The sequence below is a fragment of the Lepidothrix coronata genome, unplaced genomic scaffold, assembly GCF_001604755.1.
Source record: "Lepidothrix coronata isolate B3197 unplaced genomic scaffold, Lepidothrix_coronata-1.0 Scaffold95, whole genome shotgun sequence".
In the NCBI taxonomy this organism is placed as follows: Eukaryota; Metazoa; Chordata; class Aves; order Passeriformes; family Pipridae; genus Lepidothrix; species Lepidothrix coronata.
The window spans coordinates 258,190-279,493 of NW_016690275.1; the positions used below are offsets into that span (position 1 = coordinate 258,190).

The following is a 21,304-nucleotide window of genomic DNA, read 5'->3' on the forward strand; positions in this document are numbered from 1 at the left end:
TGTACAATCAGGAACAACCATCTTAATTAAGCTAGTCCATAAATGTTCTGGTTGGTAAGCCACCAACTTCATTGTACAAGTTAAATTCAATAGGTGTAACTTGCTCCCTCAAGGAACATTTCCCATACCTTAAAATCCATCTCAGGTCTGGCTTTAAAATTAATATAATCAAGAGATACCAGCAGAAAAACATTTCTTTTTGATTTGTACTACAGGATTCTAAAAATTGAGACACATTTCTTATTAACTTTGTTATTTTCTAGATTTAACTCAATTTTACCCAAACCTGCAGTTTATAAAGAAGCTGCCTTGAAAAAACTGTTCAGTGAACATAGCTTGATGCTCTTCCTTTCCATTCTACAATGTGATACACTTGTATCTCCTCCCTGTCTTTACTTATATTTTCATTAGGTCAGTTTTGATTACTACAAATTAAATATATAGCCAAATGCAATAATAATTCTAGTTAAATTTTTTATGTTTTTGTTTACAGTAAAATACAACATCAGTGAAACATTTTAGCTCTCTGAACGACACTGAAGTATTTATCAGCATTTACAGTGAGTGGATGCTACCTGTTTGCTTAAGATCCAGGTAGCTATTCAGCTTATCTCAATCTTTTTAATATGTAAAATCATTAGACATGTCAATTTATCCTAGGAGGTTACTACCACATGCTAGGATGTATTTCTCTGGGATGCTGGTACCTTTCTAGTTCCACTGCAACTTAGGGTGGACAGCCAGCCACTCCTGACTCTGTCTACATTCTACACAGAAACCTGAGAGTTCATGTATTTACACCCAGCTCCATCCAACATCTCTAGGTGGTAGACTCTCCATAAGAGTCTAAAGCTATATTCCCCACATCAAAAGGCCACTGCATAGCCCCAAGCAAGGGAACTCTCAGACTCCCTTTTGAAGTTGAGTCACTCAATGTTAGAAGAATGACATGCAAAGGGTAATTTAACTCAGTGGCAAGAACATTTAGCAAGAAGGGGACAGAACTGGGGACAGCTCCCAGAAATGCAAAAACATTTACCTTAGACCAACTGTAACCAAAAGCAGGAAACAAAACCACAAAGCACTGGATAACAAAAGCAGCTGGGAAGGCATGTCTCTCCTGCTTAAAACCATGGTCTAGCCACCATGCCAAAGGCAGTCTTGCTTTCTTCACCCCACGCTACATTCCATTAAATACTCATGCTCAGATGAGAAATAGAAAGATTCAAGTCCCAGTGGGTAGAAAATCCATGTGTTTCTTAGTGATCCCCTGTGCTGTCACTGGAAGAACAGTCACCGGTTTGAGCAGCCTTGAGCAGCCTCAAAGCATCTCCTTATGCAGCCAACAAAAAGGAGACTGAACTAAAGAAAAATGTCAGGCAGACTGGTTCTTCTGCAGCATATCCCTCACATTCCCCACCTTCCCTCCACAAGAAATTGAGGCAAAACAGATTTCTCCCCTCTCTCGCTCTTGCCCAACACTTAAAAAATTCATTGAGTCACGACCTCAGTGTGATGCTTACAAAGTAATGGGATTCCATCCTAGCTCTCCCCTTTTCTCAAGGGCAACAAGGATTCAGTTTTAGTAAGGAAAATATACTGGATACCACTGAAAGTGGGCAGGTAGGTTGTAAATCTTCTGATTTATTTTTTTTTTTAAAGTTTGAGTATGAAAACAAAACTGAAAGATGCCTTTATTTTCTAGGTTTATTGTAAAAACGTGTCCAGTACAAATGAACCACTCTGAACCACATTAGATATCCAGTTGGCCTGTTTCCCCTCTGACAATGGTCAGCAGCCACAGAACTGGCTGAAGAGACATATGAGAGGAAGTGATATGGATTCATTTTACAGCCTCAAAACTCCTAGCAATCTGTAGTTAAAGAAGCTTCCTAAGCCAAATGTCATATCTGTCTTCTATATACCTTGAGAGGCTTTTGTCACTTTGCATGACTATATTTTGAACACATTTATATTTTTAATCTTGCTACCTCGTGACAATGAGTAGTTTCATTATGTGACTGAAAATTATTTTCCTTTTAGCTTCCAGAGTTTTCTTATTACAAGAATTCATTAATAATTATTCATCATTCATCTTCCACATGTCACCTGAGACTGCAGAGATTTTTCTTCTACCTCAAGTATCTCTCTCTACACAGAAATCCTTCCATAGGTTTGACCATTTATGTCACACTTCCTCACGTTTTCATTATGTCCTGTGATGAAGATGATATAGCTGCACGCATAGAAACACACATTTACTATATGTTTATACAGCAGTATAATGCTTTTTCTTTGGCTATTTATTCCTTTCCTAAGAATTCCTAAGTCTCTGTTGGTCTTTGACCACCACTGAGCACTGAAATGGTGTCTGCAGACAATGATCAACAAGGACGCTACCTTTTTTTTTTTTCAGCACAATGTAGCTCTTTCCAAGTTCACAACTGCAAGCTTGCTAGTTGCATTTTTTCCCTAGATGCCTCATTTCTCAAACTTATTTAGAATTTCATCTGCTGTAAAATAATTTCCTTCTCAACTCTTTGGTAAATTTTTTGTTACTACCATTCCAAGGACTCAAGTACCAACCTCTCCCCTCATTATTTCCCCATTTTCAGATACATGAGTACATTCTTTAAAAAAAAAAAAATAAAATTTTTAAAAAATCACACAGGCCCCTGCAATTCCAGTGATAATTCTCCTGCTGTTCTCTAATAAGTCATTGATTATGTCTTTTCCCCAGCCTCTTTCACCCATTATTTATCTATAAAATTACTCTTCTTCTTTTCTATGATAATTTATACAGCATTTATGAAAGTTTATGAATTTTCAGCAAAGGACTTCGTAAAAAGTCACCAGGACTTATCATTCAGTTTTATTGCTTTGGTTTATTGTTTGTTTATTTTAATTACCATCTTCAAATTACTAATTCCAATATCTGAAATCTTATTTCATTTTCCCTTAATGATTTAAAGGTAAACGAGACTTGGAAGAACCATCACCTATTGGTATGTAAGTAAAGTTCTTTCACTAAAGAAAAACACCTCTAAAATAGTCAGCATTACATGAAGAGTTAATATATACTAAATTTAGTGTGAGTAAAACAAAACAATAAAGCCAGCTTATCAGCAAATATAGAACAATCCTTATACTGTTACCTCTTTACAGTCTTTTACAATTGGCTGCATCATGGTAAGGTCCTGATGACTGCCACCCATAGCACTGCTTGTACTCTTGTTTCTCGCATGGCCTTTCTTAAAAGGAGTTTTTCCACCAGACTGAAACTCCTTAGTTGGAGACGTTGGCGAAGTAGACAGTACTAGTGTTTTCAATGCTGCTACTTCAGCCTGGAGGACATCAATCTTTGGGGGGGGAGGGGGATAAAGTCATTAACAAACAAAGAAAATATATTAGGCGAAGAACATGTTGAATCAACTAACAAAATCTCCAGCTATCTTGGTTCAAAACAAGATGCCATCTTCCAACAATAGTAGCACACAGATGTCTATGCCATTGCATACCGTAGTAACACTCACTTCCTATGCACCATGCTGGCTATCTCACATGATGCTAAAACACCCTCTCCATGTGTGTTAGCCAAGAACATGTCAAGCAACACCAAACAACTCTGTATATATTCTAATATAATGTATACAGGTAATGTTTCATCTATATCTTTATGATTCATACTTTAAAATTAAAACCATGTGAAAAGACAAAGCAAGCAAGCTAGAAAAAAAGCTCACCTTTCCTTGTGCTTCTTTTAACTGTTTTTCTGCTGCAGCTTGTTTGACATTTGCTTCTTTAACCATTTTGTGTGCTTCCTATAAAAAAATGTTTATCTAGTGTAAATGCCTCACACAAATTTATGAAAAATCCAACAACTAAGGACATACTTTTGCGTCACGGAGACTACTTGTGAATATTAAGTTGTACAATAGTCTGAAATGAAATAGTTACATTAAAAAAAAAAACACCTACAAATCTATCATTTGGATTCATCACTGGCCCACCAAGTTTCTTCCCCTTGGTCCTGAGTCCAGATTCAGAAATTCAGCAACTCCACCCACCCCCCTCCAGCAGGAACAATACCTGTCATGAACACCAGGCTCCAGTCACGCTTCAGTGGCTGACAAGTCAAGTTCCTTGACCGCCAGGGAAAGACTGAACCAGTAGCAACAAAAGCAACATGGGCACAGTAGAACATTCAAAAGAACTTCTACCTTCTTCTAACCAGAATAACCAGTTTTAGACAACTGTAAACTTCTGCATGAAGGAACCAGTCAAACAACTATGAAGTCTAAATTCTTGCCATTAGCAAAACAGACAAAGCAACAGCATAAAAACAGTTTGTCATTTAATAAACATTTCTTAAGTAGAACAGAAAAAGCACTAAAAAAACAATCCAAGTAAAGAAACAAGGCTAAGCCAATAAAGAAAAAAGCATAAAAGGACAGAGTTTTTTAAACATCCTTTTACCTCACACCTTTAAGCCTTTTGTCTGTATAATGTATTTGCTTAGGCTCTGATCCAGCAATTTGCACCTATGATCAGATTACTGTTCTCATGGGATACTCACTGAAGGCAACAAAAATTGAAATATCAGAGCCACCAACTAAATTACTTGGGATAGGATGCTTTTCATATCTGTAAAGCGCCTAGCACATCTGGACGCTATATAAATTAAACAAAAAAGTTTGTACATCATCATACCAAGAGATCTGGCTCCCACTGGCATACAACACAGCTGTGTAATATGGGTTTGTAAAATTTTCTTAAGTAACAAGACACATGCAGGAATGGGAACATACACATTTATACAATGTGTACAAATACATTTAACATCGATCATGCAGTTTCTGCTTAGTGATGCACCTTTGAAAGCAAAGCATGTTACTGTGCTATTACAGTGTAATAAGCTATTATATGAATCCAGCTGTGCAAAACAAGTCTTGATCCTCCACTGGGATGCATTAATATAAGCTCTAGCATAACCACTTACATGGTTGCTGAAATTAGTAGGATTCAGAATAAAACATGATTTCAAGGGCTGTAGATCCCAGTGCAAAAAAAAAAAAAAAAATCAATAAACCTCACCACTGTGTCTTGTTAGGGCCTCTTAGTGAAATCAAATCAAAAAATAAAACTCAATTAACATAGTTTTAACAAACTGACACATTGTTCTAAGTTATGAAATGTCATAAAAATAAAATTTCACTGATAATTTTATTTTTATTCCTCTACAACTAAAATATCTGCCAATATTTTTCTCTCCCCCAAAATACAGAGGTATTTATGCTAAAAAGTACCCTTCCAGTCTACCATTTGTTTTTTACACATAGGAACTGCTTAATATTTTAAGTAAACTTGTCCTGCCAGGATGATGAAACAAAACCCATAGAGCAGTTTTTAATTTGATTTTTGCATGTCAGTATTTTCAAGCTTCATAATAGCACTCTTATACCAATACAACATCATAGATTTAAACATATGTTGAAAGCCAATACTTAGGATTTAGTAAACATATAAATCATCCACAGATTATGAAATTTATTCTGACAATTAAAGATACCACAATTTAGGCCTGAGGCATTCCTACATATATTCCTAAGATAAAATGAGAACTGATTGTTCTTCAAGTATGGATTTAGGATTTTTTTCTGTATAACGCAATCTCACAATCTTTGCTAGTACTACTGCTGGTCCTACTTAAAGTTCAGGCTTCTCACTTGGTAACCAGGTTTCACCCTGGTTCATCACTCAGTACTAATGTTTCTTTTCAAGTCTGTGGGTGTAGCATGCTGCCAGACCCAAAATTCAGAAGCTGAAAACATGGTTATGTACTTGCAACCTCCATTGATCTGGAACTACGTTATTTTTTTTATTTAGTCACCATAGCAACCCCAAATTTAGCTCTTATCTAGATAGCCTTGTTGTCAGACAGAGAAGCTGTCTCAAAATAGTTATGCCAAAAAATAAGCTGATATATTTTCCTTATTTTCTTCATTTTGTGTCTAGGCAGATTGACAAGCTCAATAAGATATCTCTCATCTAAGTGAAAAGTCTGCTGCTTGCTCTTAAGCCTCTACTTCAACACCCAGGTCTTCAGGACACAAATCCCTTTAGAAGCTTATTGCAGAAAAATTCAGCATACAATACACTGGTTCTACATAAAACATCTGGCTCAGCTTCCTTTAAGTATATCACATTGAAGACTCCAACAAACCTCAAACAGACTAGCTGTAAGTTCTTCCAATTCCTGTCCAAGTTGATCTCGTACTTTAGAAAGCCTTTCACATTCTTCATCTTTTAACTTCAGCTCCTATGGAAAATTGAAAGTTATTTATTCTGACTTAAGAGTAGTAATTTGGCCTTTTAAAGCTAATACCAAAAGAGAGGGGGGACAAAAAGGAAAAAAAAAAAAAACACAAATAATCAGAGGAGCATAAAACCTTTGCTAAACAAAGCCTTTCGAAATATTCATCTTAACACTAAAAACAATTAAGTTAATGCTATGCATATACAGCTATTTCTTCCTGCTGTACAGAAATATACCAGGTCAATCTAAAGTATCCCTTAGCTAAACATCAACATTTCCAAAATTCTCCAAAGTAAAAAAAGCATTTTTTCCTGAAAGTATGAAAGACTAAATTCGCTTAAAATATAGATCAAAATCATTATTGAGACAGACAGAACATCAGTTCTGTCTAGTCATTCCTTAAAGATAAAGTAATCCTTTTTAAAAAATAATAAAAAAAAACAAATTTTAAAAAAAAATCAAAAAGCACTGTCTCAAGACAATCCCCAATTCTAAATAAATTTTAAAATATATTTTACTATAAATAGTCTATCCTGAATATCTCCTTACAATGAATACAATTCCAAAATCATACTGTAATTATATCCTTGCTCTTGTTTATGCAGATATATAAATAAAACTAAAGCAACATAATGAAATTCAAAATGCTGTCTACACCACTAAAATTTAAGCAAAGGTCTGACCATTACCACTTTTACAGTAAGATTTTAACACAGATTTGGCAATATAAAGGTTACACATGCCCAATCTTATCTGTATTGAGGAGAAAATGGGGTAATTTAGAGAGAAGTACAAAAAGGTTGACAAGAAATTTGAAAGAAAAGCTCTTCTCCCCTTCCCCAACCATTAGACCCTGGAAACTCTTGCAGAAAGAAAGGATGTAGAGAAAAAGTACAAGAAAGAAAAGCAGCAGACAGTCAATTCTGACCTTTCAAACCTTTTTTTTGCCTTAACTCCCTTCCCACTCTCATTCAGTTCTTCCTCCCCTTCCCCCTGCCAAGATAGCTATTACACTGCTGTCACTCTTGAAACGCAAGACCCTGTCACTGACAGGTTAAAGACTTCAAATACAATCTAGCAATGATTTGCTCTGAAAACCTCCACAAGACAGCCAAGAAAACATCTGCCTTCAGAAAACTCTGGAAGGCCAGTCACTAGAGAGTCACAAAAAAAGGTTGAAATGGCAGCTTCCCATGTGTTTTGGGGAGGTGGTTAGTATTTCTCCTCAAGTCTTCATGACTGAAGCAATGTTGCACACAACACTGTGGGAAACTGCATCTTGCCTTGGAGCATGCCAATACTAGGTCTTGCTCTCCATTTCTGCAGTGAAATGGGCAATTGATCTTTCTGTAACGTGAAGGGTCCTTTTTGACTTCAGCTCCTAGATTTGACAAGTGCTTAAGGACTCTGCTAGGCTCATTTAGTACCAAATGTATTATTTCACCCTTCTTTTATTTGGTTTTAACTTCAGACATTTTGATTGATTTTTAGTCTAGTTTGTTTGTCATTTGGATTCTTTGCTTTCCATTATGCAACCTTTTAACTATTTTGAAAGGCATCACTTAATTGATGGGTTTTTTTCCAAACAAGATATTTCTCAAATAGTACTCAACTCTTACTTGCTACAATTCTGTGCAGTGACCTATTCCTTTCTTCTTCAAAAAAAAAACCAAAAAAAAAAGGTAGCAGGAAAATAGCTACAAAAGGAAGCATGAATACAAAAAACCAAAGATTAAAAAATGGGAAAAAAAAAAAATGTAAAAGAAAGAAAGAGGGAAACAAAATTTAATTTTGTGTTGGTTTAAAGCATTTCCCATATAAAGTATGGTTCTTAATCAGGAAATGAAAGATTCTGATGAAAAATGCTTAAAGTTCAAGTTTCAACTTTTCCTACAAATGCAGAGAAAACACCAATACATTTCCTTTGGCTTACTTCACTGAATTGTAAGGATGATGCTACGTACACATCAATATGTCTTAAAAGGAGGTTATATTAATATTCAGGTCAAGAGTTGCCAAACTAACAATGAAAGTAAAACTACCTCAGGTTCAACTTTTGGGCTATCACTCCCAATACACTATTTACATAAAACAGTTACCATTTTGCCTGCAACCAGAAAGATTAGGAGGGAATAGATTAAAATTTAAGCAGATGAGTAAAGTTACTTAACAAAAACAAAAAAGAGACAACACCAAGTAGTCTACTACACACGGCTGCTTCGCTGGATTTGTCACATACTGGGCAAGTTCCCATGACGTGATTCAAGAGAACCATAATATAATACATTATTTTTGTCAAGCAAGTTTAAGCTCAGGTCTTTTAGGCAGGGCTAAGCAAAAAGCTTAGCAGTCATTGGAAACTTTACTACTGCCTGTGTCAAAGTCATTACTGAAGACTTCTCAGCCATACCCAAAAAAGCAGCAGAGAAGACAACTCTGTGTGCAAGACTAACCATTAATGCTGCAGTCCTTTCACACAATACTGTTTTGAAAAAACATGATGAACTATTATAAAGCACACTACAAATATTCTCACTGAAGTAGGCAATAAAAAAATTTAACTAGCATGGAAAAAAAATCTGTATCAAAGAGTCATTTTGTTGTTTATTTCACTTTGATCTTCTCAAAGAGACTACAGGATAGGTCTTTAAAAAGAAGCAGTGAGATAAAAAATGCAAATTACTGCTTCAAAACCATTCACACTTTAAATTCTAGAAAGAAGATCATCCTACATCTAATTCAGCAATTTAACCAAGTCAGAACCAGATGCATAATATCAAGGAAAGAACATTTTCTACAGATATCACCTAAATTCTGAACTGTGGGGTACTGCTGAATTCTGAAATTGTCAAAAAGTAGAATGCATTCCTATCTGACTTGTCTTCACTCAGCACACAAGTTAAACGAGCTACATAAAAACCAGCCCATTGCAACCACATTCACGAGGGTATTAAATGGGACAGAAAGTCCAGCATATCTTTCCAGAGTTAGTAGAATTTCACAAACAATGGAATTATCATTTTATAGCATGGGTAAAATGCTTCTATTTTGCTTGCATGTAGCCTTCTACTCGGCTGAGAAATTTTCTATGCCTACAATACACTTCAACAGCATCAGAGGTGTGGAAACCGAAAACTTTCATCACTCAAAGACAGACAAGAACTGCTCAAACACCTTCAGAGAACCAAGACATCTTTAACAACCACAAGCCTGTAGCCTTACAATTCAACTACAACTGGATTTTTAGAAAAGCTTAAAAGCATACTCTTAAGTGGAGTTCTAGAGCATTCTCATTTTTATTGTTTGTTAATTTATAAGCAAATAACAAGGAAAAAATTAAAATGCTGAATGTACTGTATAGTACATGGAATTCCTGGGTAGTTATCGTGAACCTGTTTATTGATTAATCCATGCAAAGTTTTAAAAATGGCAGGTTTTACTGCAGATCTGAAGACATAAGATCAAAATGTAACACTGTTTCTGAGGTGAAGAATGCCTACAGAAATCGAAGCCTTTGAAGGAAAAATCTTGATCTCAAAATCAAGCTCTCAAACTCTTGATTGAAATTGACAATACCACATTCTGCACTGTCACCTCTTTAACAAGAACCACTGTATCAGTGTGGAAAAAACCCTCAAGTTAACTCTATTAGGAAAATACCAGTAATTCACATTTCCATTACAAAAAGTCAAACTTGTTTTACTTGTTACCAACAAGTGTACAGATCTTACTCTAAAGACCATGGGAAGCATGAAAACCAAATACATTATTTGCAACCAGCATCTCCAGTAGAGTGCTCTTTCCTCATCAAAGAGCGCTAACCACCAGTGACACCCAAATCTCAACTCTCCAAGAGAAAACATATCAACACAGAAAGCCAAGTTTCTTTCTGTAGTCATGGATGACATCAATGTATTGACAGTAATAACTTTGAGACTAATCACACAAAAATTCACAGAAAACATGACTACAAACTGCTACAAAAACTGCAAGCAAGCTGTCCAAAATGCATGCAACGTGTTAGTTAAACCAGACGAAAAGCAAAAGGTATTCCTTTGCTGGGACTCAAGAGAGTCTGTACATAAAGAAATACCATATACCAAATACCATCCCTATTCTCTCTAAGGCTATTTACATGTGGTTGACCTATCTTCAGTAACCACAGTGACATGGCTCAATCCAAACATGGCAGAAAAAATGCAAATGCATAGAGACATGAGGAGATAAAGTTCCAGGCATTGAATCACTAAGCCTTTTGACAGCTTCTCAATTTCCCTGATGCTCTTTAAAAAGGCAGTGAAACAAGGAGAAAAGTCCAGATCATCTAAAGCAAAGACTACTCAGTTCTGCTTTCAGAACATGGCCAGAAATTAAGACTTCAGTGAGAAAATAAGCAATAAGTTATCTGAATTGTCTCAAAGATTGAAAATAGCTACATCGTTTTAATTAAGGGAAAATTTTAAAGGCAAAATTATGTAAACTGTTATATGTTCCACTAGTACAGAATACTGCCCTGCTCTTACCTCTGATACAACCCTTCTCCCAATCTTATTACATGATTTGATGTTGCAACTGATCTAGATTGAAGCAGAAAGTATAGTTTTCTCTAATCAAGAAACAACTTTTTGAAAGACTTTTTTAATTAACAATTTTGCTAGCAATGCTGTTTATTTTGAAAAGTCTGCAGTCTTAAGAAATACAAGGTATACACAAAGGAGAAAAAAAAGAATATTTATTCTATTCCTGAATAATATATTCAAGAACCGTATTTAAATGCCTAACAATTATATGTCATACATACATTATCTAATATAAAAAAAAGAGAGTACATTAAGAAAAAAGTTGCACTCCAAAAAGAGACATGAAAAAAAAAAATCTTCAAAATTTCCATTTCCTTTCTAGTTCCCTTTCTGATCACAACTGCAACAATTTAAAACCCATCTCTGATGTATATTACAATCATATAAAGGTAGGGTAGAAAATTTAGAACAAATGAAAATTGCAAAATAGCAAATCTGCATTTACTTTGTTCACTCCTGGGAAATCTGCAGCCTGCAAAGTTTCCAGGTTCAATAAGCTCAACAAAATTCAAGTGCAAATTGTAAATCTCATTTTTCTTACTGTTCCTAATAAACAGCATGGAGAATTACAGAGAATTTAAAGCCATTAAGCAAAAGACAATCAGCTACATAGAGACACTACCTATTAATTACATCCCTACAGGTTTTGAACTGAGTACTCATCGATGAAAGTGAATATACTTCAAAATAAAACTTTAAAGATTTCACGACACTGAGTATCACAGGGTGGGTACTGCACTATGTGAACAGCCACGACTTTTGAAAGAAAGAAACCAGAGATGAATTAGGGATAGAAAAAATTAGTCCTCACATACCAAGGGGAAGAAAGTAGATATAACAGAAGGAATAGAGTTTATTGTTGTACAGTCTGTACAGACTCCTGCTGTGATTGTGCAGTTCTGAAACAGTGCAAGTTTAGAAACACAAGCAGACAAAATATAAGTTAACCATCCAGCACAACAATATTAAGAATCACATGAGGAGCTGAGAATTAGCAAGAACTTTTGACATCAACAGTCTCAAGTTAGCGCTGAATTGCTTTTGTTAAGACCACCCAAAGTTTGAAAATACCTAACATGCAGTTAGTATGTCCTAGCAGCCTTCAAGCCATTTCCTTCAAAACGGCCTCAGCAAATTTCAGTGTGAAATAGGCAACATTTCAATCTTTAAGAGACAATGTGGTATACACTGTAATAGGATTTTCAGATAATTCCAAGGTAATAGTAGCAGGTTTGTAGCCAGTTGTGGTTTTCAAGTACACGACCTGTAATTTGGTATACTGCAAGGAGCTAGAAGAGCTTTAAGTTTAAACATTAATTTGTTCTTACTTTCTAAGGTTCCAAGTTTAACTGCTAGGATTATATGTTCACATGCAAGGTCCTCAAACTTAGCTCATGTTAATGTTTTCTTTCAGTGGTCAAAAGCTAACCAACATACACGTTAGCAAAGGAAGCCACTATTCAGCAATAAAACAATCAACAGAAGAAGTGATGTCAGAACCCATATTTAAGATTCACATTAACAAGGGCAAATGCAACTATGACAGAAATGATGACTGCATCCAACGAGATGAGGTAACAGAGGAAAACAAGGTCAAACACAAGATAAGACGAGCTTAAATCTAAGCAAGGATGGAATCCCTTAGAGGAGACGAAGGGGCACAGATACAAATAGCACACATACAAACAGCACTAAATCTACTTTAAAGTTTAAGAACGGAGGAATGTTAAAGTGATAAATAATGGCTTTGCATTTATATAGCACCATCCAACCAAACAAGACAAAGCGCTTTACAAATATTAATGAATTGAGCCACAGTGTATCAAAGGTATCCATATTCAATTTCAGGTGTGGTGTAACAGTACTCTAAAGAACACCAGTGACATCTTTATTGCTTCTTTCCTATGCAGGCATTCCCCTCTGAAACATCCCTGTTTCTGAAGCATTTATAAATTCCATTTAACATGCTAACTTTTATACTTTAGGAGAAAGAAGACTCAAAAGGTATATAATCAGCCAGTGAATACTTATTCACTAACAGCAGAAGGACAGAAAATTACTCCTGTTCTCAAATGTCAGAATGAAGGAATGGCCTACATTTCAAAGAGAAGGTGTGTTTAATATGATATTGCAGGAAAATCCTCCATGGTTAAGTAGCAGCAGCAGCACTAGAAAAACAACATTATCAAGGAATAATTCTAAGTCATCAGCACTGCACACATTAAGAAAACTTCATGTAAAATAATTACATCATAATAAATCTTTAAGAAATTAGTAGATTTCAAGGGTACCTTCTGGCCCACCTATCATTCTGCAATATTAGAAACACTTTGAAGAAGAGAAAAAGCAGGAGGAAAAGACAACAAACCTTACCCTCTGAGCTTTCGCAAGTTCTTCTTTCAATCGCTCATAGCCCTTTTCTCTTACTTCCAGTACAGATGGGCTCCGTAAGTGAGATAAACTGTCTGTACTCAACCCAAAAATATCTTCGTTTCCTTCAGCAACATCTGCTACTGTAGCACCCTGCAAAAACTCTCTCTCTACGTTATTGCTCTCCTTCCTGGCATTATTGTGATTGAATGACCCACTCTGGGGTCCAGAGGTAGAACAAAGTACTGCGTCGGTAACATTGATGCTGTAAAGAGAGCAATATATTTTTTTATTTATATAATACATTAAGAATAAATATTTTAGAAATGGCAGTAGTAGTGCTGAATGTATAATTATGGGCACAATTTGATATTACATAATTGTAAGTAATCTTAAAATTTTATCTTTAATAAAGTAAACATCTTATATGCAACAAACATCAGCAATTTAAATAAAAAGACACACAGAATTTACCTGACACCTGATAATTCTCCACAATTCAGTTGTCTGGGAGATGAATAAACAGGTTGTGTGGGGAGGTCAGAAACACTTAATGCATTGGGTTGGATTGGCGTGGAGGACACAACAGAAGGATGTGGTCGGTAGATGACACTGGGTGAGGTAGTTTGTTCCTGAGTCCCTGGCTCATTTACTCCGAGAAGATCTGGTGTAGTAGGCGAAGCAAGGTTCACTTCATGAAAGCCTTCCAAGGGATCACTGGCCATAATAAAAGCCTCATCATATGAAATCCTGAATGAAAGAATCACATTATCAGAATGCAAACAGGAAATAACTATATCCGACAGCTATCTGAATTTAAAAAAACACTCAAATATGTTCAGAATACTTCATGATAGAAAGGAAACTGTGGACTGTTCTTGCAAAAGTACAAACTTCAAATACCAGAAATGGTTTTTTCCACACATTGCACTGTTGATCTAAAAGCAGACTGCATCTAAATGGGATGATAAAATCAAGAACACATTCTACACCATAAAGCAAAGTAATCTTTAATATAGCCTAGAGCTGTTTTGTACCAAAACATATTTCATTCATGAAAGCAGGAGAGACCTGGGAATTAGTGAAGAAAAAAAAAATTAAACCTAAAGCTTCCATTTTTAATCTCAATGAAGCAAATAATCTAGGACAGAAATCAGTGAACCTTTAAATAAATTACAGTCCATAGCAGTCTTGTTTAAATTACTCATCTGATCTTGTAACCGTTCACTGAAATGACAGACTTTGCTAATAAGACTTCTTGTGAAGTATGATGATGTATATTTAATACATCACACAATTAAGTGATCATGACAATTGTGAAGAAGTATCATACCAAAAATATAATAATAATAATAAATAATAATAATGGCCAGTCTTCGCGAGCGAAGATTTGGGAAAGGTCATTAACCCTTCGAGCCTGCGCAGTGGATTTTTTAGGTGAGACCCAGCGTGCGCTGAACTGAGCCCACCCTTTAATCCTGAGGTTCATCTGCCGGGGCCGAGTAAGCTTGGACAGTGGCAGTGAGGTCCCCAGGACGTAGGTTTGTTTAGAGTGACCTTCTCTTAGATGGATTGCCTTACAGGGCTGACGAGCTCCATCTGCCCGGGGGGCCGGGAATTGAACCCGGGGGGCCGGGAATTGAACCCGGGTCGCAGCAGTGAGAGTCCTGCACCCTAACCACTAGACCACCAAATATTATAGGTAAAAAAGTACTACGAATTGGCAATTTAACTGACAATATCTTTCAATTTATTTTTTAATTACATATGCTTTTCATAAGATCAACAGAAAACAAGTACAGCACATGGATATTACAAGCCCTATTTTCCATCAGTTTATCAGAGATGACAAAAGTCTTTGCATAATTCGAAACTTAAGCTGGAAGTAGTACGGAGAAATCTGTGAAGCAATTACTTAGCAGTGCTTGTACACTGCAAAAAAACCCCAAAACATTTTCCATGTTATTGAAATACAGAAGAGAGAAAATTCAGGTTTCAAAAAGGTACTTAACGTGCAAAAAAAGAACCATGCATCGAAACAAAATAATACATTGCATTTTACAGAAAAAGTAGTTTGGATCTTATATTGGAAAACACAAGGCAGGGAGAAGATCTAGAAAGCTGACAGTCATAACCATGAAGAGACTATAACATCAACTTACATGTACATTCAGTTCATGAGCTACTTCATAAAACACACAGAAAACACCAAACTACATATGAAGTAGTGTTTTAGTCACATTAATACTTTCTGGTCATCTTAAGCTTAAAGAACACTGTTCAAAACTGTTCTGAATCTCAAGGATTGCGGTGTGTATTTACCAGTGCTAAAGAAGTAACTTTACCACACTGGCAGGCATATGTGGAAGAAATTCAGTTGTTCAGATAGCAAGAATACGTTATTAATTTTTCTCTCTGTTACTTCCTCCCAGGAAAAAAAAAGGCCTCCTCTAAGAAACTACCCAGACTTAAGGGACAAAAAGGACCTTACGTGAATAAAAAGGGACATTTTGGGTCAGGGTTTTTTTCTGCAGAAAATTTTATGCAGAAATTCGTTTTATTTTGAACTATCAGGACCAGTTGTACAAACATGACTCACACATAAAAACATTGTCACAGTTTTGCGCTTTGGAGCTTTTCTACTATAACACAGAAATTAAAAGCTAACTTTTGAGTTTAAATGACTTCGGCAAATATTGCTGTTTGTTTTCATTACAGTTCTTAACTATTAGAAGCATTATAATTACATGTTCTACATGATGATACGGCTTGTTGAGTCAACAAATTAAAATGAAGGGACTGACAGAGCTACAGGACATTTTTTCAAAGTTAAATTTCAAGAATAGTGCAACTATTACATGTCATTATTTTACATTTAATAAGCTAAAATACTGCCATCTTGAAAAAATAAAAACTACAGAAACAGCTCTTTACAGTTCATCATCCCAGTTGAAAAATATCCATCTTGCAGGTCTCAAAGTCAGGTTCATATCCACACAAACATATTCCCTTTCTATGTTTCTACCACTCTCCTCTTTTTTGACCATCAATTAAGCTGTACCCAACACCACCACACCAGCAACAACACCAAAATGTCACTTCCAAATCCTGATTCTTTGGATTCCAGTCCTCACCATTAACAAAAGACACAGGCTTCTGAACAGGGATGTGGAAAGGCCGCCTGGATAAATGCCTTGCCTTTTTTAAGTCTACAGCACCTGGGAAAGTGCACCCAAATCCACACAACAGAAGTAAAGATTAAGACCCAAATGAGAGCAAAACAGGAACAACTCTTCTGCCACATATTCCACTCTGTTGACTAGTTTCTATTTCAAGTTTGAAAGATATATTCCTAGCTGCCCTGAAAACTCACAATCTCCCTTGATATTCAACAGAGGTACCATAGAATTTCACATCACTAATACCACTGATTGTTTTCAGTTGCATGTCGGGCTGAACTTTGCCGTGCAATTTTTTTTTCCAAAAATTGTTTTTTAGAAAACACTTTTTCCAAGTTAAAAAAAAAGGAAAAGCTTATTTGCTGGTTTTTAATGTATTTTACTATTTCTGTACAAACCTTAGGGCTATCTGTTTGGAGCAAACACTTTAAGTACATTGAGTAAGCAACAGGCTAAAAGATGCACCTGCATCTATATATAGATTCCATATATTTGTGATAACAGACACAAATTTAGCTAAATTGTGAAGTGCAGGAGGTCATGCTGGCTCACACAGAGAAAAAACCTTTGGAAGCCTGCTTACTATCTTGCAAATGTTCAAATGCATTTCTAGCTGTCCCTCTAGACCATCACATCAATTTATGATAAGCAAAATATCCTGCAGTATTTTTAACAGGGGGAAAAAATATAGCTTAAACCAAAAAGATTATGGAATTTTATTCACACGACTACCACTCTGCTTGTACATTAAAGATCTATATCACCCTAAACAGGTAAGAGATTTATGAGTAATTAAATCCACGCATAATTTCTCAGCTACCAAAAAACAAGCTCTTTCTGATACAGTAAGTAAAAAAGTTATTAAAATTATTCCTGGAGGAGCTGAAAACAAAGTCCCTCAGCTAAGCTTTTCCCACAGCCAGTCAAATGGGCAGTCATAAGTAAACCATCTATGTAAAACGCTTTCCACTCACAACTTTCTTTTTTCCTAGCACTACTTCTCACTAGGCAGTGAGCAGGCAGAAGCCCTGTACACCACCCAGACAAGACAAAGGAGCCCATATCAAATATCTCAGTTTCAAGACTCACCAACACCATTAGGCTGTTACCAAGGCACCAGCTGAAGACACATTACACCTTAATGAAACCAAACATACATGCAAAAAGCCAAGTGGTTCTAAAAATAATAGCTCTCTTTCGGGAAAAGAATTCTTCAAAGTTATGGTAAGCAAAAGAAGGGGAGAGAAGGCACATTAAATTTCAGTGTCATTACAGATTAGAGGCTTCCTTAAGACTTTGTGGGGTGGGGATTCGTATTATTGATTAAGGCAGCAATGAACAGCCTTGCTGTGAAGGAACATGAAGCAAATGGTAAGTGGAGAGCTTTACTGGGAGCCAAGCTGACAGTGTGTAAAAAAAGCCCAGTGTTGACACAGCACTCTTTGGTAGTAGTTCTGTGCTACTGTGAACAAAAGCTGATATTCTGACATTTCAGGGTAGTCCACTTATTAAATAAAATAATGAATTTTCCTAATACTTTTTCTATCAGGTTAATATGAAGTGAAAGCTTGGATTTGCATTAGTGCCTGCCAAACACATGATTATCTTTATCTTTGTTGATATTGTAATTTGGATCACATTAAAAAAATCAAGTACCATAATAAAGCAGGATGGAACAACAAAATAAATTAATTTCCTTATGCTTTTGTCTAGAAATAATGCAAATTTGGTGGGAGCTGTCAAAACGTTGTAGCTTTTTATTACTTCCACTGCCGACCAACCACATAACTTCATGAGGAAACTATACTGGAATCTGTTATTTTATCTAATAGTAAACAAAAACGTACTACAAAGAAATCAATTTATCAACATTCAGCTTAACACTTCCTATAGCTTCTAACAGGAATCAAGAACCATAAACATTTTCAACAGCAGTGAAAACAAAATGCTTAATCTAATTTTTCTATTATTATTCTAAGAGGGGTTTAGCTACTTGACTGAATCAAACCACTCAATAACTAAATACTAAAAAGCTCCCTAAAAAGCAGTAATTTGTTGTGGTTTGTTTCCTTTTAAAAAATAAGAAAAAATTGTTGAAAACCACTTACTACAAACTCTGGAGTTTGTCTTTCACAGATTGCTTTTAAATATGAGACATCTTGAAGATGACAGCTCTGAACAATCTGGTAACTGTTACAGTCTATTTAAAAGCAATGCCAACACCAAACATTTCAGGCATCAGAAATCTCATTTTTAGTTTTGATGGTAAAATGTACCATCACAACAGAATGACTACCTGCTCAAGTGAAAAAAAATCCCATAAGGAAAAAGTTAATGTTTCTAAACATTTTGATGAAGAGTAAATTGTAGTTGGCATTTATAAAAAAAAGGTGCCTATTAGCTACAGTGGTTTAATCTCCATGCAACAGGCCTTTCAAAAAGTAATAGTCCCAAAGACTTCATTTGTTAGACTCCTATGTCTGCTTCAGTTAATTTGGGAAGGGTCAGGAAAGTGGATTTTTTGGTAGCAGTTTCTCAAACAGACTGGCATTAGCCCACCACTGGGTCTGCATTCTTCTCAGTGGGTTTAGAAAAAAATATTTTGAAGTATTTGGCATTATAGACTCGGGAATGTAATATGTTTTAAGCTCTAAAGAACTCAGTAGGGAATTACAGTCGTGGACTAATGAATACCTTTTAAAGAAGCAGTTCAGTTAAGCCCAGTTACTTCATACCTATCAGATGCAAACAGGCAGTTTAAAATTAAAATTGTCGTAAGGCATATATAGGTGTTAATTTGAAGTTCAAAACCAATTCAATCACATCCATCCAGTACGAAATATCAGATGTAGGCACAGGACAAAGAAGTTTGGTGGATTTTTTTTTTTCCTAAACTGCTTTATTATTAAGCTCAGCCACAGAATTAAAGCAAGTTTAAACACCATTATTGATGCCAGTTGATTGCATGAACACAATTCAAGATTTAGCATAGGAATTTCCTCAAGGTTTGCAAAAAGTAATTCCCACCCTTACGATTTTGCAATTATGACAGAAGTTTCTGCTTCAGGAGCCAAAATACCAGCTCAAAAAAAAAAAAAAAAAGGTGTAAGATACGAGAGAAAAGAAAACCGTGAACCACTCCATCCAGTCTTTATATATTCTATTTTTATTTACAAGTGACCTTATACCACATATTTACCAACTTGATAAATTAGGCAAGATGGTCAATAGAAGGTAAATTTTAAGTTAGGCAAATCTACAGAATTTAACAGCTAGCAAAACTACACTTGTTTCAATGTAAGAATATTTTTCTATGGCATTCCCTCCAGTTTTGTCATATAATGCTCTGATGTGGGTCTTTTTCCTATTTTTTACTCTCACGTTAGGCATTCAAAACACTATTTCACACTGTTTTTTAAAAAAAAAACACATAGTCCACTTGATAGCAAGATTTTATAAAGTTAAAGGGATTTTTGGTTTGATGAACTGATGATTAAAAAAAATCTTTTAAAAACTTTATTATAGATTTATCTTCAGTTAGAAAAATTGACAGGTGCAGACAACAACTGTCTCTCTTCCAGAAACAAGCAGCACACAAGATTCAGTGATCTTCATTTATGAAGTGCTTGTGAAACCTATAAATAAACATGGTTTAGAGTCTAGTTGATAGTACACCTCTTACTAGGGAGAAAAGTCAGTGCTTTGCAAAGTAGAATGTTGCAAACTTTTATTGTAACCTAACATTCAAAGAATGCTGTTCTGTTCACAAAGACTCTCTAATCCAAGTTAATTAAACTGAAAATATGATTCTCTTTGCAGATGCTGTTCTTTTTAAGGCAGAGCCTTATCTTGCAAACAACTTCACAATCTCATCTCAGGTTTAAGCCTCACCACAGTGACGGTAGTGTCATTCTTGCCAAGACTTGGACCTGAAGACTGATTTTCATTTAACACTGAAAATATTCAGTAAATAAACTCAAGTAAAAGTTATCATGATTTTCATGATGTATCTGCAAATGCATTACAAGAAATATTTTCTTAATTCATGAAAAACGGTTAGCATATTATTAAGTGCAATAAAGTTTCTAATACAAGTCTTGACAGTCAAGTTACAGTACTACCATATTTTAACTTCCACAGTAAAAAGGGTCTTAAAAATAAAAATCCAATGTACACATTTCTTTTCTGGGAAAATCCATAAACCTAAGCGGAACACTGAGCAACGAGCTCATTGGTATTTTACATCAATTTTTAAATCAAGTCAGTAAAAGCTATGAAGATAGGTACAAGTCTATAATCAAAAGGCTTATTGTGACTCTTCTACAGAAAAAAATCCCCTTTTTAAATATAGTGTAACAAGATAGATATTCCAGTCACAGCTGTAAGGTGCACTCCCGTTTGTTATTTATTAAAAGCATAATGAGAACAGTAAATTATTTATTCTTCTTTGCTCACTAGGTAACATTAACCAAGCACAGCAGATGAATGACTGCCAAGACACAAATACAAAAGGCCTAACTTTAACGCTTCCCAGAACTCATTAAACAGATCTATAATAAAAACAACAATAAAAATGTTAAAGCAACAAGATTTCAGGTTTTGCCCTATAGTGAGGAATACAAATATTTGAACATATGGTAGCTGCCAATACATGCTTCTAGTCTGAATAACCTTACATCTGCTTCAAAAGAGAAGCTGATAATTTCACAGTTACAGGAAGTCTGTGGAAGATTAATTATTTTATCTGTCTAGATCACCGTTTTTGAGACTTCCTAAGAACATGCTTACAAATGAACACAGCGAACAAAACAAGCAACACAAAATTTAATACACTATCTGCAAACAGAACAGTCAACATT

The 21,304-nt window shown here is 35.4% G+C and overlaps 1 protein-coding gene across 2 annotated transcripts in view; it reads right to left on the minus strand.

Annotated features, from left to right (window-relative positions):
- RAB3IP (RAB3A interacting protein) overlaps positions 1-21,304 on the minus strand; it is a 33,245-nt gene that overhangs the window by 10,724 nt on the left and 1,217 nt on the right. The window contains exons 2-6 of one of the 2 annotated variants that reach the window (XM_017822123.1): positions 13,741-14,016; positions 13,270-13,531; positions 6,224-6,319; positions 3,744-3,821; positions 3,156-3,359 (exon numbers count right to left, since the gene is read on the minus strand). In XM_017822123.1, the coding sequence (XP_017677612.1) occupies positions 3,156-3,359; positions 3,744-3,821; positions 6,224-6,319; positions 13,270-13,531; positions 13,741-13,991 (891 nt within the window). In that variant the 5' untranslated portion in view covers positions 13,992-14,016. The remainder of the gene's footprint in view (positions 1-3,155; positions 3,360-3,743; positions 3,822-6,223; positions 6,320-13,269; positions 13,532-13,740; positions 14,017-21,304) is intronic. The other variant, XM_017822126.1, reaches the window with a different exon arrangement.